Genomic DNA, 23149 nt, shown 5'->3' on the forward strand with positions numbered 1-23149 from the left:
AGGGTGTACAGCCTCTTGAGGCAACCCGTTCCATGGCTTCACTGTTGGTGACAAAGCTTTTCTATGTACCCAGATCTGCACCTCTGTCTGGATATATCACAGTCAATTTTCTGGAGTGTGATTAAAGGCATGATGTTGAGTACTGGAGTAATAACATATGGGGGGTTCTCACCATCTCTGTGCTGCACTGCCCATTACTGTACATGCCTGAGGAGTCTGGAAGGGAGACAGCATGCCAATGAGCACAGATTTTTGTCAAGAATCTGGTTTTTTGTAGTGTTGTGTTGCTGATCCTTGCATGTGTTATCTTTCTCAGATGTAGCCCCTATCCTTTAAGTTCACTTTGCCTTGTTGCCCTGATTCCCATTGTAATAGTATCTGGAGGATGTTTGTAACAACAGTGTTGTGCAATGGTCTGTCTTGAGGCTCAATAAGGAAGAAAATGCTGCTATGCTAATTGTATTTAGATTTACCTATACAAACTGAAGGCAAGTAATTAAGATTTTGAAGTGTATTCCCTGTGTATAAGGAAAAATGAGACTGAGCAACTAAAATGGCAATATTGCAGAGATGTCAGTATCGGTTTGTGTGCCCCTTCTCTAAGGAGTCCTGCAAGAATGAAGTATTAAGAGTGAGGCAGAAAAACATTTTCTAAGACATGAGTATTGTCCTCTGGTTTTAAAACCCCTTCTGCCACAATACAAATTTCTGGCTAAGTATTTGTAATGAGAATAAAATGTAACTGCCTTGGTATCAACACGATCCTTTTTATGTGATAGTAAAACCTAACAATTTGTCTTTGTCTTTCTAGAGCACTTTTGTCAACAGACCTGCCCTAGGGATTTTGCCTCCAGAGAACTTTGCAGAAAGACTGAAGGAATCTTTGTTATCAGTAAGTTTGAGATAGCAGTGATGAGTTACCATGTTCTGTGCTTTTGGGCAGGGGCAAATCAAAGGATGTTATGGACTTTGATAGGGAATTGTCTTTCCTCATCCTAGTCTCCCATTATACTGAAGCTGATGATGGTAATGACTGAGCAGTGTTATCATCACTATGTGATATTATGTGTAATATTTTAGAGTAATTTTCTGTCTTCATTGACAGGTGGCTCCTAAGGGCCTGTCACAGGTGATCACCATGGCTTGTGGATCCTGCTCTAATGAAAATGCCTTTAAAGCAATATTTCTGTGGTACAGAGTGAGTAAAGTATTAAGATAATTTTTGTAGCCTTCAATGTAAAATAAGTATAATGAAAAAATTCATTATCAGAACTGTTACTGTAAACCAGAGTAAGGCTTGGAGGTTGTCTTGTTTGTGGTGTTAATTATGTTCAACCTAGTATAAAATCTTTATTTAAAAGTCTTCATCTGAGCTTTCACTTTGTATTGATACAGCTTTAGAAATTACAAAGAAAAGGAAATAAAGAACATGCAGATTGCAGTCACTATCTAGGAGCCACTGTGAGTGTGTTCATTGGCTCTAATTTGGCATACCAGCATTACTAATTTGTGGTTCAGCTACAACTGCTTTGGTTACAGCTACAGAAAAACTATCATCAGGTTCTTTGGGATTTTTTTTGCAGAACAAGGAGAGGGGCCATAACAATGTCACAAAGGAGGAACTGGAATCCTGTGTAATTAACCAGGTAGTGTTTGCTCTTTTGCACACCTCAGGTACCATTGGCTTGGATTTATAAGGGAAGATTGAGAAGAAAAATCAGCTTTATTTTTTAAGTGGAATCTCGGGCTTGTAAATATGGGAAATGGTGAAATATAAACTGCTCCCAACAAATATCAAGACCCGCTGCTTGTATTCTTGCATCCTTCTCAGTTGTAAATCTTGGGAAGTTCTCTCTTTTTTCATGGCATTGTAGAATCATGTAGACTCAATGAGGTTGGAAAAGACCTTTAAGATCAGAAGTCCAACCATTACCCCAGCACTGCCAAGGCCACCACTAAACCATGTCACTAAGGGCCTCGTCCATGCGGTTTGTGAACACGCACAGGGATGGTGATTCCACCACTGCCCTGGGCAGCCTGTTCCAATGCCTGACCACCCCCCTGGTGAAGATGTTCTTTCCTAATATCCAACCTAAACATCGCCTGAGGAGCATACATGATAGATGGATGGTGATTTGGCTCTTGCCAATCACAAATTTGAACGTGCAACAACAGCAGAAGACAGTATTTGCTGTCTTTGAGATAAATGTGTTAGAAATAACCTGCTGGTCCCAGTATGATCTATGGCACTTCTGTAGTTACAAGCATTCAATGCATTCACATGGGATTAGGGAGCTCATTTGGCTTTAAAAATGAGGAGGGTTCTTCTAGAGTTTTGTTGGGCTTTGTTTGTTTGTCTTCAGAATTAGGAAGTTCTTGATGCTGCTCACAGCTTGGTCAGACAGATGGCTGTCCAGTATAAATAACATGGCACATCATGACCTGAAGGAGCAGGAATTTTATAAGATAGCATAGGACATGTAAAACTAATGATCACTTGTGGTGATCACCATCCCCGAGCATCCCATACACATGCTCACAGTTTGCACAAAAAGGGCCAATCCGACTGAATGTTCAGCCTTTGTGTAACCTCATGTGTGAAGAGTTACTATGATACAGTGTAAGCTGCCAAGTATTCATTAGTATTAATGATGTATTTGAGGAGGCTGGGCAGTTATTAGGGGATGACAAATGTGATGTTTAAATGGGTGACTAATGCTGCCTGGTGCCTCCACTGGGAGTGCTGAGGGAGGCAGCAACGCTGACGTGTGTCCATGTCCCTGACTGCTGCCTCTCTGATCTTCCTCCAGCCCCCCGGCTGCCCTGACTATGCCATGCTCTCCTTCATGGGTAGCTTCCACGGGAGGACACTGGGTAAGACAAGCACGGGCACAGCTCCTCCTCCTCCCTTTGCCTCCTCTCACTGCTGCACTGTCATCTCACCGTGATTCCCGAGAAGTGTTTTATTGTCCTTAGTCTCCTGTTTTCCATTAGAGAGATGCAGACTTGCTGAAGAACCTTGCAAGCCACACTAGTACTGAAACAGAGTGTTTGAGTGGCAGTGGGAATTAATGTTATATATATAATAATTATTTTCAGAAGGTCTCTTATGTTCATTCTGAATCTGATGTTTCCTACCTATACTAGTAAAAAAGTAACTCCTGGGTAAAATCACCACAACATGCACACAATCACTAATTTTTGCCATGTTATATTGGCTCGATCCCTGTTGTAAACACATTACCCGTTCTGAGCTTTGCAAGCAGTTGTATTTGGTCAGGTGAAACTCATCTCATCTAAGCACCCTGTTCACACTGACAGAGGTTCTCCTGTTCTTTGGCAACCATGCATGTGGAAACTGACACTTAAAAGCTGGAGCAATTCACTAAGCTTAGCTAAACCAAATTGCCCAGTATTTCAGAAACTAAAGTAAAACCAGAGCAATTAGAGAATTCTACAGTCCTGGTGTGAGGCAGTTTTTCATCTCTGGGTAGCATTTTTCCTGTATTGTTCCTAGACAGGTATTACTTCAATTTTTGTTTTTCTGGGTTTAGGTTGCTTAGCTACAACTCACTCTAAAGCAATTCACAAATTGGACATTCCATCGCTGGACTGGCCTATTGCTCCATTTCCAAGGCTAAAGTATCCTCTGGAAGACTTTGTGAAAGAGAATCAACAGGAAGAAGCCCGTTGTTTAGAGGAGGTAAAAAAAATCCCTGGCAGCTTTCTAGTTGCTTTTTTTTTTTTTTTAAATCATGAATAGTGTTAGTAGGATTAGCTGGTTTTCACTAGAAGAATGTTTTCAGGGGTTGGAGCAGCATGTGATTGAAGCAGCATTCACTGTTGTTTACGGTCCGAAGTTTGTCCCTGCCTTTCAGAGGAACAGCTAAGCTTACTGTGAGTTGGAGGTCTACATGAACCCTACCAAAGTGAAATACCACATGCAGGAGAAGTTCCTTGTATCACAGTGAACCTGTCTGCCAGATCTTGCAAAGGGGGACTCACAACGAGCGAGCACAGTGTGTATAATCCTCTGCAAAGAGAACCTGGAACAGTGTTTTCAGGTTTTTCAGCTTTTCTGTGGTAGCCTTCTGGCATCAAGTTGTGGTCTTACCTATGGCTGCAGGGAGGGAGTGGGCAGGGATTTTGTGCCTTCTCTAGCCCCAGAGAGAAGAAAGGTGGCCAGAACAGCGTTTAAGGAGGAAAACTGTCTCCAGGTACCAGAACCATGTGATTGCCTGTTGGGCTTACTGGGAGCCAGGATCTGCCACTTCCAAGGGATCTCTTTTGAGGTGCTGGTGGGGAGCAAGGCATGGTGTGCCCTGTGACTGGAACTGAAATAGGGCACAGTTTGGAGCACCACATAAACTACTACAGAGAAGCTGTGGTGTGCTGGAGGCACGTTTTTCTTATGCAAACGTGCCAAACCTCAGGGTTCCTAACACCTTTATAGCCAGGAATGCCTCTGAAATGTTGAAGTTGTGTTGCTGAGACTTAACCTTTCTAGCAGGAAATGTACAAATTCCTGAAAAGCGAATGTACCATAAATGTTTGATTTACAGGTGGAAGACCTGATTGTAAAGTACAGGAAAAAGAAGAAGATTGTGGCCGGAATCATTGTAGAACCAATACAGTCAGAGGGTGGTGACAATCATGCTTCTGATGACTTCTTCAGAAAGCTACGGGATATTGCCAGAAAGGTAATCAAATACTTCACTGTTCACTCAGTGGTAGCTAAACATGCAAATACTTCTTGGTGTCTCCAGAGGCCCTCTCCCCTACCTCAGGCAACCTGCGAACCTCCAGGCTTCCTCACAGCAGTTGGGGTAGTTATGTTTGTGTATTCAGATACAGGCAGTCCCTTATCAGCACAGCACATTCTTTTCCATTGGATGCACACCTAGTGCTTTCTTCTAATGTCTGAGAGAGAAATTGCTCTGATTCGTTAACTGTGGATTTCACAGTAATGTTCTCTGAATTATAATGGAAATTTGTTGAGGGGATTCAAACAATTTCAGAAGAGGCAGGTTTGGAAAAGGATGATTTTTTTATTGACAGACTTGTTTTTAATTGAAAAAAAAAGATGTTGCAGTAAAACAATGCAGATGTCTTGATACTTGGAAAGTGAAGTAACTTAGAAGTGATGATATTCAGTAAGACCGACTCAGTGCTTTTTTCACCCTCAAAACATTTGTGTGCTTACAGAAAGGGGTATAGGTAATGTTTAGGAAATTCTGTTCTGCCACGAGAAAAAGCAGCTTTTCCCATAGTTAACAATTACTCATGCTGGAGTGATAGAATAAATGAGGTGAAGTGAAAAGGTTTGCCTTGTCTAAAACAAGATGCTGCCAAAAGTATTAACCTATTGTTTTTCATTACCATATCATGACATAGCTTGATCTCCCTATCTGAAAGTTGCAGCAGAATGGTACTTCACATAAGCATGTTGCTGGCTAAAATAGGCAGCTCTTTCAGCAGACACATCTGAAAAGGCAGATCTTCCAGGATCAGGTTAGACCCTGGGCTGAATGGATCAGGCTGCTGATACTGCCCTTATGCACAAATGCCTGACTCAGATTGGAAGCAGAGAATTCTTATTTAAAACAAACAAACCTCCTATAAATTATATTCTACTTCCCTCAGGGCTTTGAAAATGCCACCCAGGTTCTTCCCAGATGTTTTCAGGTCTCCTCTAGAAAATGTTCAAGGCTGTATAAAACCATGTACTTTGTGAATTTAGGTAGAAAATATGTTTCTCGTGCCGTTCAGAGACAGACAGCTGAATTTTTAATAGTGAAATCTAGTGCAGGGAGTGGTGTTGGGATGAGGGGTGAGGAAGGGAGATTTGGAGCTGTGAAGGGAGAGGCAGGAGGGATGTTGTAACTGGCTTTTATTTATCTGTTCACTAAGGGAGGCATTTTTTGTTTGGAAAGGAGGGCTCATTCCCTGCTCTTTACATCTGTCTCTACAGCATGGCTGTGCCTTCTTGGTGGATGAGGTGCAGACAGGATGTGGCTGCACAGGAAAATTCTGGGCGCATGAACACTGGGGCCTGGATGACCCAGCCGATGTGGTATCCTTCAGTAAGAAGATGATGACAGGAGGGTTTTTCTACAAAGAGGAGTTCAGGCCGAATGCTGTAAGATTTGTCAATGGGACTTGAACTTCATGCTAGCTGGAGACCCATTCACAAGTAACTGTAGTGGCCATGGAATAGACAAGCTTTCCTTCAGTAACACAGGTTCAGCTGGATGGAGCTGCTATTTCATAGACACTTGCTTTGTGTTTGTATACAAGTTGTTGTGTCTTCGCTTTTATTCCAGTTGCTGTCAGTCACAAAGGTCATAAAGCTGGTGGGAAGGAGAGAACTGGATTTAGCCTAATGAACTACCCTTCAGTACAAAATCCAACCACAAACTGTAGGGCAACTTGTTATCTTCAGAGCTTGTATGCAAGCATTTTGAATTCTGTCAGTGACATTTCTTCTTTGCATTAATGGCCCTTTAGATGCAATAAATGAAAAAAAGAAAAAAAAAAAAAGGGCGGGTGGGAGAACATAAAGCTTGAATGTAAAACCTCTATAGAGGATGCTGATTTCCCTGTCATCTGTAGCCATGTTTCAGTGAAATATTAGAGCAGCAAGACAGAATGACCTGAATTTGTAGCATAAAGTAGCTGCCCTTTGTTTCTGCTCAGCAGGGCAGCTGTATTGTGCTTTTACAACAAAAAAAGGGGGCTGGTGAGATGAATGCACGATTTTTCATACACCAGATGTTTGCATTACCAGTTTGACAGCTTGCATTTCTTTATTGTAGTGATTTACCTGTTAATATGTTTCACAACTCTCTTTCTACTCTTTCCCAAGCCCTATCGGATTTTTAATACCTGGCTTGGAGACCCATCCAAGAACCTTTTGCTTGCTGAAGTCATCAAGGTTATTAAAAAAGAAGACCTCCTAAACAACGCAACCCATGCAGGGAAAGCACTACTGACCGGGCTGCTGGATTTACAGGTAAACACCTGGAAGTATTAGAGATAAGAAGTTGAAACTTGCTCATTAGGTAGGACCTGACCTCATGGACTTCAAACTCTTGGACTGAGGAACTCCAGCTTCAACTCTGGAGCCCCACGTGAGAAGGAAAATCAAGACAGGCATGTAAGGGTAGGCTCACAGATGCTTGCCTCCCAGAAGGCATTTTGCACAGGATAAACCCACATACTGTCTCTGCTGTCTCCACAACTCAAGGCATAGCAGGCAGGAGAACACAAAATACTCTAACCTTCGTCCTTTGGAGGGCCACAATATAACTGGTACTACCCAAAAAAGGTTACTCTTGTAAGGGAGGAGGATGGGGAAAGAGCGAGCTTGCGGGTTGGGTGGGACATTGAACCTCTGCAATAGCTCTGCTCCACCGTAGCATCAGAGGCAGCAGGTTTCCATAGGAGGATGCTGGCAGAGCAGAGTTTGCCACCAGGTCCCCTCCGTGGCAGCAGCTGCCCTCCCAACTTCCTCGCCTTTCTTTGCAGGCTCGTTACCCCCATCTTATCAGCAGAGTGAGAGGAAGAGGAACATTTTGTTCATTTGACACTCCAGATGATGCAACTAGAAACAAGTTAATTACAATAGCCAGAAACAAAGGTAAGAACGCTGTGTGTGGATTAGCTTCAAGTGACAAGCAGTAGTGTATGTAATGTTTTAAATTTTGCTTTTTGCTATGGGGTATGTGTACTACAATTATGAACAAAACTGTATTTAACTTTTCTGGAAATACTTACATTTTCTAGAAACATCAGACCAGTCTGCTCCATGGTGTGTGTTTACCTTTCTGTGTATGTCTAACATTGCTGAAGAGCTCCATCTAGGGCAAGAGTTTTTGCGACATCCCTTTCATATTCCTTTGCAGTGACCCTAGGTGCACCCAGGCACACATTACTTCTAGACACAGATCAGGAAAATGGGAAGAAAGCTAATGTAAGTGTCACTCAGGAGAAAGGGAGGAAAAGATAGGAATTTTATGGAATACCCAAGAGTGAAATACAATGTGCTGCCTAAAATGGGCACAGATCTACAACTACATCCCTCTTTTACAGAGCTCATGACCAGCTGTAGAAAAGCCCAGGTATCTGAAGCCCAATGTGCCCATTGAATTTAACTGTGTGGGGGCCCTGGGTTTGCTGCTGTCAGTTTTTGCTGTTACTCGTATCTCTTGAAGCGGGCACGATGCATCTAAACTATTGTGAAAGCACAATTTTAAAGACTGATATTTTTTTTATTCTTGGAAACGAAGCCAGCAGGGAGAGAAGGCGAGTGGTTTGTTTCATGGTAACCAAGGCTCTGACTAAAGGCAAGGCAAGCTCAGCTCTGTGCCATGGAGTTTTCAAAGAATTTAATTGATTCTGGGGTAAAAACAATACCATGCACTTTAAGTACTGCAGGAAGTTGTTTGCCAGCACTGAGCTATTTTAATATTTTGTCATTAAAAATGAAGTAGCTTGCAATTTTGTTTAGAAGAAACCTATTGTGTCACTTTGTGGCACTGCGGTACTTAACCGGTACAGCATGGCAGCTTTGAAGGCTCAGATGCTGTTGGAGGTCTTTCCACTGCTGTTTAGATTAGTCCCAACATTCCAGGTGTTTTAGCTACAGGCACCCACTGTGTTCTAAGTTGCTGTGCAGCTTGAGGCCCTTTTGAACCCCTGACTGCGTGCTGTATTGCTGTGTGGTTAGCAGTGATCTGGGGAGTTCTCCCAGCCCCTGCAGTGAGATGAACCTCGTTTTCTGGCTATTTGGCAAGGATGGAAATGACTAGAGGACCTGTTCTACGCTTGATTTAGGTGTTGTGCTGGGAGGCTGTGGCGACAGATCAATTCGTTTCCGTCCAACGCTGATCTTCAAGGATCACCACGCACACCTCTTCCTGAACATTTTCAGTGACATCTTAGCAAACTTCAAGTAAAAGCAGTTCCCTCGCACTGAACGCTGACTATGAAATTAGTTTGCATTAATTCATGTCTTCTCTACTTACGAGATAAGTGTAAAGTCATAAACTAAGGTTTGTGTTCTGTCTGTAATCCTGCCCAAGGCAAGCTGCTCCATGCAAATTCAACCCAGGCAGAGCATTGGTACTGGGCACCAGCAGGTACATGCAGCTATCCCGCACTGTGCGTTCGTAGATGCTGTGGCCCTCCATCTTCTGGCTTGGGTCATACTAATTGCAGAGTCCTCTCTACATTCATGGTCCTGACTATTTGATAGTCTGAATATGACCTGGTACAGTCTGTTTGCACACGTAATCCTGGCACATTTACTCTTGTATCCAGAAGCAGCCACAAGCCTGCCATACAGAAAGTGCCATTCTCTAATGGTAGCTGGAATAAACCCAGTGTTTCAAGGAAAGCTCTGCTTTCCCACACTGCCAAACACACTGTTTTACAGTTTTATGCCCCTGAACTCCTGTCATACCAACTGGATCAGGACACCATCAACTACTCTCTGCCCAACTTTCAGCCTGCACACACACCACTTCAGAGGCACTAATGCACTCAGCCACATGTGCAGTGCTGTACATGCAACTCAAGTACTCATGCTTCTTCCCTTGTCCTGGATTTTAAAACTTTTGACTTCTCTTACAATCAGACTTGTGCAGAGAAGACTACACCTCGAAGTATCTCATTTGAGAAAGCTTAGAGAATTGTGTGAAGCACATTATTACCACCTCTCAGCAACCCAGAATGAATTGCTGCCATTTACCCCAAACCACACAACAGGCATTCATTTATCTCTTACACATTCTACACAAATACTTGAGGCATTTTGGAAAACTACTAAGCAGAATTGCTTGATCTTGCCAGTTACCTGATGTGGGAGCCACTACAGTGAAGGCCTAGTCCTAACTGCACATCTGTAATACAGAGTACTTCTGTGTTTGTTCTAACAGTTTATTCTGTCATTGATACTTAAAGAGATCTTCTAGAAGGCCACAGATCAAAAAGTGTCAACAGTTTGTCAATACATTTCTCCTCAGAATTGTTTTAGATGTCTCTTTACTATGTGCTCTTTGTTGTTTGCTTAAGGCTGACCTGAACTAGGTCTAGTGCCTTTTTTACCCCCTTTTCTTGGCTAGCAAATATCTGCATTTTGCTTAATAAGTTTAACTTTATGTTGTGCGCCAAAAAACAGGGACCACAGTGGATTTTAAAGCTGCCCTATTATGATCTGACCACAATTTTTAAGAACATAATGAGACAGAGCATTAAAATGTCTACGTTTAATACAGTTACCAAAATATGAGAGGTTTCTTACCTGCTTTGAGAAGTATTAATTGTGGTTTTCCTGTTTTATTTCTTGAGTGCTGGTAATGGGAAACCCCAGTACACTCACTTCTGCTAGCCTAAAAACAATGGTATTTCTGTAGACCTCTGCAGAAACAGGAATCCTGCTACCAGCTGGTCAGAACCTGAGCAGGTTTTTGAACAGAGGTTGTAGAAATCTGGGGGGAAGGACTTGTAAACTGGTGTTCAGCACAACCTCATTGTCATTGCTGTCCTTGTTAAGTGTATTATCAACAAGATGAAAGTCAAACTGAGAACTGTATTTGACAGCATTTTGGGAATTAGTTTGTTTAACATATCAGTGCAGTAGTTTTAGTAAATGTCTCTAGCAAGTCTTGTACTTTTACAGAAGCAGGGGTCCAGTAATTTGAAGTCTTACCACATCTTCACTTTTATTATGAATACTCTAGGTGTTTTTATAATTTTTACTGACACTCAGTAACTGTATAATTGTGTACATGTTGATGAAATCATGTTAGAGAATAACTTAGGAAGCACTGCAGCTGAAGCATATAAAGTTACTATTGTTTACAGCATCCTGTGGACAGTGCCAAATAGACGTTGAGACGAATACTTAACTACACTTCATCGTGTAACTAGTAACTGTACACAGATTGGTAACAAATGACATCTCGTGTAATCAGTATTCTTAAATAAAATATTTATAATGGAACTTCTGCAGGCTTTTCATTTTACACCTAGTACCTTCCTAAACTGAAGCGCTGGTGCATATTAAATATATTCTAATGAAGATAAGCCTTCAAAAAACATGATGGCTGCTTACAGTTTGCTGTATTTTGCTGCAGTGGTGTTTTAGCCATGGAACCACTTCTCCTTTTGCTGTTGCTTTACCATACAGTGTCAGCCAAAATTTAAAACAATGGAGTTCCCATTAGGAAAAGTTCAACACAAATCAATAGTAAATCAGGGTTAGCCCACGCAGTGACATGGCATTTTTACTTACCTGCATCTGCTGACCCACCAAGAGATGCAAATTTCAATATGCATGAGGAAGTCACAGGGAAAAGAACACTCCAAATGTCTCTGTGGGTGAGGGCTGGCTTATTTGCTGTGAATTAACAGCTAGAAGAGCAGTGTAAGGAGCTCAGCTAGTAAGCAGATGTGACTTTACATCCTGCTCCTCATTTCTATGGTTTTGGTTTTGCAAAAGGAGGAATCATGCCAACAACTATGGAATTAGACCACTGACGCAGTGTACTGTGTCACAGACACAGGTACTCAGCCCTGCAAGCACAATGGAATACAAAGCATATAAAAATATAAAGCATATAAAAATAACAGCCTTAATTCAACACTGCTTTCAGATGTCATACTTTTTTTTGTTTCCTTTCAAGTAAACTCAGACTGGGGGAATAGGGAGTGGAAAGGGTATTTGGCAAAGGAGCTTTTGATGTTAAAATATGCCCAAATGGGTAAACACATCAAGGCTATATAGTAACCTTCAAGAAGACAGCTTTGTTCATAGTACAAGGTAATTTTGGTAACATTTACTGAAGTTTTTGCAGCTCTTGTTACAGCACTGATTAAATGTTAGTCACAAAACAAACACAAACATGAGTATGTGCAAAGCAGGTCGGTCCAAATTTTCAGATGATCATGAGGATCCAAAGTGAATAAAGGCTCTCAGGCTGTCCTTGTAATCCACAGCATCACAGTTTACAGTTTAGGTATGTTTTCCCTTGGTTTCTATGCGCAGCCCCTGAAATACCATCCCAGTCAGTACCTTATCCTTACACCTGAACTGTCCATGTGTCTTGCAACATGTTTTGCCCCATTATGTTCATGTCCTGGAAGACCCTGCCAAGGGACCCCATACGCTGCATCCAGCACTGTATGTTGCTCCTCCCAGTCATCCCAATTTCATTAATGCATGAGGATGTAGCTTGCTGACATCCAGCATTGTCGTATGTATGTACATATGAGTTTTAATTTCAAGAGGCTTCCCAGACAAACTGAAATGTGCTGAAAGAAACAATTAATTGAGGCTGTCCTGGCAGCACTTCACAAGAGTTTTCCCTGTTTCAGAACCATCTGATGCCAGCAGGAACAGCTGGGGTCAGTAGCAGTAATTAATACAGCGTCCCACTGCACCTTCCAAGTAGGGCACTTTGAACTGCTGGTGACAGTGCACCAGGCAGGTCACTATCTGACATGGAAGAGACACTGATCATACCTTAAGCTACAAAGCCACGATTGCTCTTTAGCACTGCTACTTTATACACCAAGTGCACTTACCAGCCAGCTTTGCATAGGAAAATGACAGATGTCACTTTGGTAGTTAAAACTTCACAGAAGAATAAGCACAATGAACATGCAACAAGGAAAATCACTGGAAATCAGCTGCTGTATCACTCAGGTTCTCCAAATATTTGAATAAACTTCTGTCTGTCTACAATCTGGCCAAACCTAAGTGTAAAGTATAAAACGTCTGTACTGTTATAGCGTTTGAACTGGAGAAGTAGCTCCCCTTTGCTATCTCCAACTTCATCCAGAGGTATCACTGTCTCTAGGGGACAGTAAATGTCATTCCGTCTTCCCCAAAACGTCAAGTGGGCCACTTTAACCGTACGGCCAGTTTCACTTAAGTACATTAATCCAATAATTCGTCTGAAAAAGTAGCTCATACCATACAGCACTGCACCAGCAAAGAATGCGATGCCAGCTGTATACAAGAAGATACCCTGAGAAACCTGGTCTTGCAGGTAGAGGTAGCAGACAGGCGGCAGCATGAGCAGGGTGGTGCCGGTCTGCAGCAGCTTCAGTCGGGACACCATCCGGCAGTACTTGATCCCTGGGAACCTGTACACCAACTTGAACTCTTCTGCTTTCCCATCTGCTGCCTTTTGCCTGACCATAGCAGTGGGGGCCAAGTGGCACAGACAGGCAGACGGCTCTCTCTGTCTCCCGGGATAATTATTAACGCTGTTAATGTGCTGGTTTTGTGACTGCAAACGCACCCATGCACCACACAACCAGGGCAGGTGCACATCCTCTTTCTTCCGTGACTTTGTCCAGAGCTCCTTTTGTAGACATCTCCCAAAAGCTGGTGCCATGCAGGTCTTCATCCTAATTCTGCAGAGCCTAGCCTATAAGGAAACATTCCCACAGGTCATCATTTGAGCTGTCTTTAGGACCAAACCCCCCTTCGGTTCAGAACCTGCTCCTCAGGCACCCAAGGACAGCAAGCAGCAGCCCCAGCTGACTGTAACCTTGTAGTTACAACCAGCGTTATGTTAGGAAGCTGGTATTCATGCCTGCAGCTGAGGAGGGAAAACACTTCTGGGAACATAGCTGATAACCAGAGCAAGCTTCCTGAACACAGGCTCACGGCATCTCTGCCTGTGTCTTTGAGCAACACCCAAGCAAAAGCCCCAGCACCACAGGCTGCCTCTAAGCAAAGAGGGTAAGAGAACGTGGGGCTGCTAGCCAGGGGTGTGTTAAACAATCACTTCAATGACAATTTTAAGGCAACAGGGAAGTGTTAACCACAATGGAGCAGAGCAAGCGCCGCGCCGCAAGAGGGCCCTGAGGAACACGAGGAACGTGCGGAACAACACAAAGGCAAGAAAGGGAGCTCCCCCGCTGCCCTCACGCTCGCACACGCCCGACACCGTTCCTGCAAGGACGCGAAACCACGCGGACAGCAACGGGCACGGCCACGGGCACGGCCCCGGCCCGAGGGCACCGCTCTAGAGCCGGCCTGCACCTCGAGGGCGGGAGGCCGCCGGCAGACACCGCGGCTCCACTCCTCACTGAGGCGGCCCGGACCCGTTGCGGGCGCCTCACAGGCGGCACCGCTCGCCCCGCGCCCGGGAAAGGGAAGGAGAAAAGGAAAGGGAAGGGGAAAGGGTTAACGGAGCACCCCGCTCACCATTGCCATTACTCCAGCATCCCACATGCGCCTGCGCCACAGCGTCCACGGGCGGAGCGTGTCCCCGCTTCCCGTCGTGCCCCGCGTCTGGCGGGCCAGGCCGGGGTTATGGCGGCGGCGGAGCCGTCCGTGCTGTGCCTGTTCGACGTGGATGGCACCCTCACCGCGCCGAGACAGGCGAGTGCTCCGCGCCGGGGCCGGGAGGGGCGCGCTGGGGCGGGCACACCAGGCAGACCGCTCCCGGCGGGCACGGGCCGCTCCTCAGGGCTGCCAGCCCCGAGGGAACACAGCGTTCTGCATCCTCTCCCCGCAGTGCTGGGTGTGCTAACCACCGTTTAAGGCGAAACACCGTACCCTTTTTAAAGATCCGCACGGCGCGGCTGGTTTAATCGTTGTTGCGAACGGGAGGTGCCACGGTGAGGGCGCTGACAGCTGGTTTTGTCTTGGCACTTAGAAAATCACGGCGGAGATGGCGGCGTTCCTGCAGGAGCTGCGGCGGAGGGTGAAGGTCGGAGTGGTGGGAGGCTCTGACTTCGAGAAGATCAAGGAACAGCTCGGGGATGACGGTGAGGACAGCGGCGGCGGCCCGGGCGCGGGAGGCTGCGGCTGAGCATAGTTAACCCTGTCCATGGTCCCGCCGCGCTGCTAGCGCTGCCTGGCTTGGCTGTGTCACACTGGGGCTTTGAAGGGCCGCTTACAGGCGTTTAGAGAGCGCAGGCTGTGACTGCGTCCGCAGGTACCTCGGTATCTTGTTCAAGGGTTGTTACTAACAGTGACATCCTGACTCGGTGACAGTACCGTGGGAGGGCGTTTGACCACCGTGGGATTCCGTACAGAACAGGTACAGGTGCAGGGTGCTCAGCTGTGGAGCGCTTCCCTGAGAATCTGGGTTTGTTAACTGCAGGGTGCTGATGCAGAGATGGACTCTCAGCTTCAGACCTTTGAGAGGCATTTCATTTTCTGTATATAAGGCTGCCTTTAATGGTCTTTATTTAACTGATGACACAAATATGCCTTTGGTAATGCCCAAGTAATGCAGAATTTGTTTGACTTACAAGTGCTCTCCAGTAACCCATATCCTCATAGAATCATCAGACTCAGAATGGTTTGGGTTGGAAGGGACCTTAAAGCTCATCCAGTTCCAACCCCCTGCCATGGGCAGGAACACCTTCCACTAGACCAGATTGTGCCAAGCCCTGTCCAACCTGGCCTTGCACCATAGTAAGACCCTCACAAGTCTCACATCTGCTGCAAATTAGTAACCCTGAGAAAGGAAACCTCAGAGGGTAGTACTTGACGTGCTCTCTAGCCAGGCTGTGTGCCAGGCTTCTGTAAAGTTTGAGGTGTTAAGTCACTTCCTTATCATATGATGCAAAGAGGCATATTTGCAGGAGAGGAAGAGCCTTTAAGCAAACCCACAGGCTTCATGTGATTTGAAGTGTGTGCTAATCGTGGAGTGAAATGAGAGTGACTTTGATCTCGTGTTCAGTGTTACGTTGCTGAGTCTTTCATTCTGTATGATATAATGTTTGCTGGATTTTAACCTATTTAATACAATTTAACCTATTTAATACAATTCAGCATTAGACATACAGTGGAAGTGAGAAGTTACTGTCTTTTGTTTGGTTGTAGTGGTTGAAAAATTTGACTACGTTTTTCCAGAAAATGGCCTTGTAGCCTACAAAGATGGGAAATTCTTGTGCAAGCAGGTAAGGGAACTTGCCAGTGACACGGAAGAGACATTTTCTAAACAAAACTTTGCTTTGTGGCTACACTGCAGTCCCTTATAATCATCCTTCTAACTAAGGCCAGCGTGGCTGCTGTTCTCATGTGTCGTCTCTGTAACACATCACAGAATCACAGAATGGTTTGAGTTGGAAGGGACCTTAAAGCTCATCCAGTTTCCAGTTCCACCCCCCTGCCACGGGCAGGGACACCTTCCACTAGACCAGATTGCTCCAAGCCCTGTCCAACCTGGCCTTGAGCACTGCCAGGGATGGGGCAGCCACAGCTGCTCTGGGCACCCTGTGCTAGCGACTCAGTACCCTCACAGGAAGAACTTCTGCCTAAGAGCTCATCTCAATCTCCCCTCTGTCAGTTTAAAGCCATTCCCCCTTGTCCTGTCCTTACAGATCCTTGTCAAAAGCCCTTTCCAGGTTCCTTGTAGCCCCTTTAGGCTACAAAAAAAGGCTCTCAAGTCTCCCTGGAGCCTTCTCCAGGCTGAGCAAGCCCAGGTCTCTCAGCCTGTCTCCAGAGCAGAGGTGCTCCAGCTTTCTGGTCATCTGGCTTTCATTTGGCACTCTGATTCATGTAATGACAGTCTGCACCTCCAGCTTTATTCGTATTGATTGGTTTAAAAAAGGGAGATAAAGAGGAAAATGAGAGCCTTCAGTTAGCACCATGTGTGAATCAACTGAGAGCTACTTACTGAAGGCATGTTCCTTTGTGGTATTAACTGTGCCCGATTATACAGTATCTGTGTTTTCCACGTGACTTGTTAGAATCTCTCATTCTGGACCTTGACTGGTGTTTTATCTGTTAGAGCATTCAGGGGTACCTGGGTGAGGACATACTTCAGGATCTGATCAACTACTGCCTGAGTTACATTGCAAAGATTAAACTGCCAAAGAAAAGGTATGTGTGTACACACACCAGTGTCACCATGTTCTGTGTGCTGTAGTGTTGAACATCCATGTGTAAAGCAGGCTGCTCGGCAAAAAACTAACGATCCTGTTGATTTTGGAATTAAATTTCATTGTAATACTCGGTATTTCGACCAATTTTTCATCTGTTTTCTGTCTCAACCAATTCTTTTTCAGGGGCACTTTTATTGAGTTCCGAAATGGGATGTTAAATGTGTCCCCCATTGGAAGAAGCTGCAGCCAGGAAGAACGAGTTGAGTTCTATGAACTTGATAAAGTGAGTTACAACTCTTGAAAACTATCCAGCTCTTCTGAAGAGGTAGTTATGGCCAGGTTATGAGATTTAAAAAGCTTTTATACTTTGTGCCTTTCTAATTTTTCTTTTCATTTTAACCCTTTCCATGTGGTTTAACCAACTTCCTCCGGTCAGATTTCAGGAAATCAACAATACTTTCTTTGTTGCACTAGCAAACAGTGATTACTTGCAGAAGGGATGGGTTTGGCTGAACCTATATCCAGAGTACCAAACATCCTACTTCTGCAGGACGCTCCTGAAAAACCCTCTGAGAGATAAAACCATACTTACGTGGAGCGCTCTTCAGGATACCAACCTACATCCATGCAAATCAATGAAACTATTCCGTTTCTTGTCAACTCTTTAAAACCTGTTAAAGCAGAATTTAAAATCTGAGGCCAAACTCTTCACCATTTATTTTCCTTTGCACACAGCTAAATGAATTTGAGCTGTGGTATCAGAGTTCTGTTCCCTGCTACACTGTCACAACTGTTTCGGACCCAGGACAAAAAGTGAGGTTCAGACCCTCAAAAGAAGACTTTGCCTGAGTCTCAGTTAATGAATGCTGAAAGATACCCAAGCCCAAAGCATTCTGAAAACATCCATATACTCCCATTTTGCAGCATCAGAAGATTAGTACCAGGTTTGAGACTTCCTATGCCCCAGTCTCCCCATGTGTAAAACTGAATTTTACCACGAGTTAAAGCATACTTCCTTGGCATTCTCAGATTTTCAGCTAGAAAAGTAAATAACATGGCATCTAAATGAAGTTTTGCTCTCATTTTTGACAGGCTGGTAACCAATTAAAGTGGAAATATTCTCAGTGTGCTTTCAGTGATAATAAAATGTGGCTCTAGCACACCAGTCCTGATTACCCAGACCTCTGGATGTTTTTGGGGTGGTTTTTTGGGTCATCTTTTTATTGATGAATTAATACAGATGCTTGGTTTTGTTGTGCATTTGTTTTTTTAACAGAAGGAACATATAAGAGAGAAATTTGTAGCTGATTTACGAAGAGAATTTGCAGGAAAAGGCCTCACATTTTCTATAGGTATCATATTAAAAAAATGTCATTTAAAATGTCATTTAATTTAAATGTCACTTAGTATATGTCATAGCCATAAGAGGGTATGACTTCTCTTCTGTATGACAGATCTCTCTCTGGAGGTGGCTGCAGGCACTGCATGCAAGACTAAGCCTCTTTTTCCTCTTAGGCTTTCATGTGGTACATTGTAATTGAAATCCATCAACAGAGATAACGTCATTGCTTGTCATCAGTTCATTGTCTTTTATTGTCAGTTGGGTGACTGATTCTGCTCATTTTGAAGCAGGTTACATGCTTCTGATTAGTCAGAGTTGTTTCTGCATATCAATTTTGATCAGAAATGTTCTATCAGTACTGTTCCAGTAGCCCTTGGTTCTTTAGCCCTGTAGCTTTGTGTGAGAAAGGAAAGAGATTCCAAAAGCAAGTGCAGTCTTAAAGCGATATAATGGAGAATTACTTTTCCATGTGTTTCTTTTTTTCCCTCCCTTTCCCCCAGTATATTACCACATTCTTGCCATTTATTATTTTTCAGAATTATAAAAAAGTATGGTTGCTGTTAGTGCTGTGGTATGGAAACAATGAGGCAGAAATGAACTGCAGTATGGTTCTCCTAAAGCATGTTGTAAATAATCTTTTGACACCTGCTTCAACTGGAAATGATGCTTTTATGCATGGGTAAAGCCCAAGGATTTGGAACTGAAGCATTTGTTGTTCTGTCAGGCTGTGTTAAAAAAGCTGATTTTCTCCTTTTTCTATTCTGAAGCTTTAGCAAGTCTTTTGCACAAGACCTTATGGCTGTACATAGACCAATCGCTGTATTCAGTCATGTAGTTTCTTCCTAAAGTTAAAAAGATTAAATGTAATTTTTAAATAAAGGTTCAGTTTTGGGAGCCATGAGTGCTTGGGAACATGCTAAGACTTTCATTATTTGGTTAATGGGTAAGTAATAATCTGTAAATCACAACTAATAACTGATACCCTATGGAACACTTGCTGTAAGACTTAACTCCAGGGTCTTATCTCTGACTTCTGCAGAGCTCCCTCTACCAAAAATCTCACCCAGTTTAGGTTTTCTCACTTACTCTTCCCTCAGGAATATGTTCTTATAGTAAAACATTAACAAAACAAACAAATTATAACAACACATTAACAACAGCTTGGTTCATGTCTGTCCTAGGAGGCCAGATAAGCTTCGATGTGTTCCCAGATGGCTGGGATAAGCGGTACTGCTTAGGAATCGTTGCCAGTGATGGATACAAGACCATTTATTTCTTCGGAGACAAGACTATGCCAGTGAGTGTACTGTTTTGTGCGTGTATTTCAGAGCTTTTCTTTTAAAGAAAACCCACGAGCACTGTGGGTTGTAACCAACTGACAGGAATTGAAGTCAGAATATAAACATATGTCTGTGTTTACCTCGTTGTGGGTTACTGGTCAGCGCAGTGCTGGGACACAGCTGTGTCACTTCTGTTTCCTGAAGTGAACACCATGTTCTTGACAGACTTTATAATAGAGTTTGGTTTTAAATTGAACTTCTATAATTCTGTTAAAAACCTAGGTGACATGACTGTGTAAAACATTACTAAGTTTGGTTATTGTAGATTGATGGTTCTTGTTGACTGGTGTTTATTAAACATTGATTTTTCCATTGAATTTAATACTATTCCTTTGCTAACCACTCTGTCTCCACATTGAGGAGCTGAAATTACACATAACCCCTGTCCCTAGGCACTGGGCTGAGCTAAACACCTCTGCAGGGCAAGTTAGAGGCTTTTCTAAACGGTGAACAGAGACCTGTCTAGAGCCAGTGAGTGCAACGGCAAGCACAAGGGTGAAATGCAAGTTGTCTGAGCATGGCTGAGGGATGGTGTCAGGCTAAGATTTAGCAGAAAAGGCTTAGTTTTATAGGAACTTACAATTTCTGTAATTTACAAAGAACGTTATAGCTTTATAAACATAAAAGGCCAAATCTTACAAGAAGCTTTAAAGGGTTTTTCCCCCCTTGAAATGAGCTGGAAAATTAATCACCTGTCCCTCTGGCATAGAACTATGGACAGTTGGTTTTAAACCCCTGGAAGAGGCAGTGCAGCATTTAAAGAGTTTGGAAGTAGCCAGAGCTGATGCTGCCTCACTGGGAAGCCATGTGGCAAGCAATTTACAAATTATTAGGAGACTGCTTCTTGTGATGCATGAAACTGCAGCTTTCACGGGGCCCTGCTCATGCAGGTGCCTCTGGCTTTGCTCCCTGCACCAGCTGTGAAAGGACTGTTAATGCATCCCCTGATCTGAAACCAGTTATAAATGTCACATCAGACCAGTAGTCACAAGGCCAAAAGATTACTGCAATAGCAAGAGTTCAAGTCTTAACAATGATGTATAACTAAAAGGAAAGAAGACCAAGTTGGAAGGAAGAGAATAATGCAAAAGAAGTTACAAATACCATGTGCTGGTATAGTGTCCTGTAACAAGCTTTACACCCTGGTGTTAACAAGTGAACAATCTCTAAAAGTCAATTACACAAAACTATAAACAGAGGTAAAGTTCTACTCTTCCTTTACCAGTGCTAATGTGCAGGGCAGGAAGCTCTCATGCAAGTGTGTGGTATTCAGCTGAAGGTTTGGCAGAGCTGTGCTATAGACACATCATGCAAAAATCTCACACTGGAGATTTGCAGGTTTTTAGCTTTCTGGAAGACTATCTCAGACGTGACAGTGTTAGCAAAGAAAGGTTTTGGTTGGAAGGGACCTTAAAGCTTGTCCAGTTCCAACTCTCTGCTACAGGCAGGGACACCTTCCACTAGACCGGGTTGCTCCAAGCCCTGTCCAACCTGGCCTTGAACACTGCCAGGGATGGGGCAGCCACAGCTTCTCTGGGCACCCTGTGCCAGTGCCTCAGCACCCTCACAGGGAAGTTTTTCCCAGCATCTAATCTAGTTCTCCAGTCTGTCAGTTTAGAGCCATTCCCCCTTGTAAAAAGCCCCTTCTTTCCATAGTTTCCTTTGTGTGTCCCCTTTCCCCCCCAAGTCTGTGACTGTACATTAAGTTAAATAGAATTAAATCCTCTTCTCCCTTTTTCCTCATCTGTTTTCAGGGAGGGAATGACTATGAAATTTACACAGACTCCAGAACAGAAGGCCACAGCGTCACATCCCCACAGGATACAAGAAGAATCTGTGAAGAGCTCTTTTTTAAATAAGACTTTTAGGATTCACACTGATAAAATGGTTAAGACACGCTAATAACTTAAATCTGTCTTCCTGATGTTTTTTTGTAATTGGTCATGAATAGCAAGTGCTTTGCAGGTCAGTCATGACTGAAGGGAAGTACGTTGTTGCTCAGTGGTAGAATACAGCAGAGCTCATTGAGTACCATCCTATCCCTGTGCCCATTCACAAAGGTACTGTTTTCTTGTTGATTGTGGGTTTTGGGCTGGGTTTTAAGACATCAGTAAACTTAGCTAACTAATCACATTGGGCGGGGGGGAATTATCTGATTTATAATCTCAAAATTAGCCTGCAAGGCTTTTATTAAGCTGCTATTTAAAAGATGAATGTTTTAGAGTTGGCTGGCGTTTTTTTAAATGCTACCTTTTGCTATAAAATCCTGAATTACGTGGCAGATGTGATTTTTTTGTTTAAAACTGGCAGATGAGTAAAAGAGAGGTGTTCTTTCTCTCTGGGGCTAGGAAGACAGAACTGCGTGGTTGGAACGTGCATCAGTTCTACCACCACTGGAACAGCTGTCACTGTCACACTGCTGTCACTGATTACAATTCCTGATAGGACATTAAGAGCAGGTGAGATTTTAGTACTAAGGACAGTGATGTAAACTGTTAAATTTCAAGTTGAAGCATGACAATCTGTAACTGTTAATACTACTTGTCACATCTGGCATTAGGAAAGCAATCTTGTTTAAAGCAGTTTCATTTAGTAAAGGAGAATAAAAATCTCATAACGAAAAATTACTATTTCAATTTGTCATTGTGGCAAAAAAAATACGTAAAGCAGACGTGTTGTGTGCTGGCTGTCTGCACAGAAAAATGATTGACTTGAATCTGTCAAAGTTTATTTGATCCTTATGCAGTAAGAAAGGGGAGAACACCATCTTTATGTACAAACTATAATCCCCAGAGGGCTTACAGAACAGGTGGGGGAGCTGCGTTGCCCTTCTGCATGGGAACTGTCTGTCTTCAAACACCGTTTTCATGTGCCTACTTCCAGAGTAACTGAGTCTCAGCTATTTCCATGGGAGCAGACTTCAGGCCAGAACCACCTGTAGGGCCCAGAGGCTCTGTAAAGGTGGCCAGATTTTAGCAGCTGCTGCTTTGTATGATTGCGCTTGGGAAGTATCTGATGGCTTGGTTATGCTGCTGCATGGTTGTGTCCTGTAGTTGTAGAATGTTACCTATGCAAAATACCCTGTGCAGGAACAAACACAGATTTGTTCTCAGCCTCAAATACCATCACCTGTGTGCACATACCTGCACATTTGAATGGTAAAAGCTTGCTAGTGGGTCTTGCAGAGCCATTGCCAATAGCTGAGGTTTATCGTTTGTCTCTCAGGCCAGCAGATGAGAAGCAAACATTGTGTCTCCAAGGGGAGAAAAAAAAAAACCCAGAAAGCAAAGTGCAGCAATCCACCATGTCTCATCCCTTGCCTCCATCTCGCCTTCCCTACTGTGAGTTCAAAAAAGCAGGGCAGGCCCAAGCTGGGGTCCTGTCCCCTGAAGCCTGGATAAAGCTGCTGCACCATTGTGGAACACTGGTGGCTCTGTCCTGGGAGACCCTTCTGAAGTGTTCTGGCCTGCCTTCCTCCCACACGTCCCCATTCAAATGACCAGGCTGTGCTATAGCTCCTTGTTCCCCCCTACTCTGTGTTAGTATAAATAATAGCTAATATTAAATACTATACAATGGAAATAAATGTATTTCCAGAAGCAGTTGT

The 23149-nt window shown here is 43.6% G+C and overlaps 3 protein-coding genes and 1 long non-coding RNA gene across 5 annotated transcripts in view; 2 read left to right on the plus strand and 2 right to left on the minus strand.

The window, feature by feature from the left end:
* ABAT (4-aminobutyrate aminotransferase) overlaps positions 1-11005 on the plus strand; it is a 54559-nt gene extending 43554 nt beyond the window's left edge. The window contains exons 7-16 of the mRNA XM_061358289.1: positions 812-892; positions 1106-1198; positions 1584-1646; positions 2811-2874; positions 3555-3703; positions 4563-4700; positions 5972-6139; positions 6866-7012; positions 7528-7639; positions 8836-11005. Coding sequence (XP_061214273.1) covers positions 812-892; positions 1106-1198; positions 1584-1646; positions 2811-2874; positions 3555-3703; positions 4563-4700; positions 5972-6139; positions 6866-7012; positions 7528-7639; positions 8836-8957 — 1137 coding nt within the window. The 3' untranslated portion in view covers positions 8958-11005. The remainder of the gene's footprint in view (positions 1-811; positions 893-1105; positions 1199-1583; positions 1647-2810; positions 2875-3554; positions 3704-4562; positions 4701-5971; positions 6140-6865; positions 7013-7527; positions 7640-8835) is intronic.
* Positions 11006-12550: 1545 nt separating this feature from the next.
* Positions 12551-14266, minus strand: TMEM186 (transmembrane protein 186). Of its 2 annotated transcripts, none has more exons than XM_061358291.1 (2): positions 13840-13913; positions 12551-13439 (listed from the first exon to the last, which is right to left on the minus strand). In XM_061358291.1, exon 2 carries the CDS (start codon positions 13416-13418, stop codon positions 12702-12704), a length of 717 nt encoding a protein of 238 aa, XP_061214275.1. In that variant the 5' UTR covers positions 13419-13439; positions 13840-13913; the 3' UTR covers positions 12551-12701. The 2 variants fall into 2 exon arrangements, with proteins under 2 accessions (XP_061214275.1, XP_061214274.1); XM_061358290.1 differs by lacking the exon at positions 13840-13913 and adding an exon at positions 14225-14266 and having other exon boundaries at positions 12561-13439.
* A 51-nt stretch (positions 14267-14317) lies between these two features.
* On the plus strand, positions 14318-21456 carry PMM2 (phosphomannomutase 2). Its single transcript, XM_061358297.1, has 8 exons — positions 14318-14401; positions 14679-14790; positions 15857-15933; positions 16767-16858; positions 17044-17143; positions 18137-18212; positions 19384-19499; positions 21297-21456. Exons 1-8 carry the CDS (start codon positions 14333-14335, stop codon positions 21399-21401), a joined length of 747 nt encoding a protein of 248 aa, XP_061214281.1. The 5' UTR covers positions 14318-14332; the 3' UTR covers positions 21402-21456.
* LOC133214891 (uncharacterized) lies at positions 18105-19385 on the minus strand. Its single transcript, XR_009726258.1, has 2 exons — positions 18995-19385; positions 18105-18677 (listed from the first exon to the last, which is right to left on the minus strand). It is a non-coding gene; the product is annotated as an uncharacterized LOC133214891 (long non-coding RNA).
* Positions 21457-23149: the final 1693 nt, after the last annotated feature.

This window comes from Neopsephotus bourkii, unplaced genomic scaffold (genome assembly GCF_033783945.1).
Source record: "Neopsephotus bourkii isolate Nb327-2 ecotype Australia unplaced genomic scaffold, CSIRO-AGI_Nbou_v1 NB_940, whole genome shotgun sequence".
NCBI lineage: Eukaryota > Metazoa > Chordata > Aves > Psittaciformes > Psittacidae > Neopsephotus > Neopsephotus bourkii.

Bases quoted from the DNA above. Each gene is read 5' to 3' on its own strand.
- TMEM186 (XM_061358290.1), bottom strand. From the start codon at position 14,251: ATGTGGGATGCTGGAGTAATGGCAATG. The intron at 13,440-14,224 runs GTGAGCGGGGTG...GTTTCCTTATAG, and splicing joins ATGCTGGAGTAATGGCAATG to GCTAGGCTCTGCAGAATTAG.
- PMM2 (XM_061358297.1), top strand. From the start codon at position 14,333: ATGGCGGCGGCGGAGCCGTCCGTGCTGTGCCTGTTCGACGTGGATGGC. The intron at 14,791-15,856 runs GTGAGGACAGCG...GTTTGGTTGTAG, and splicing joins GGAACAGCTCGGGGATGACG to TGGTTGAAAAATTTGACTAC. The intron at 18,213-19,383 runs GTATCATATTAA...TGTCTGTCCTAG, and splicing joins AGGCCTCACATTTTCTATAG to GAGGCCAGATAAGCTTCGAT.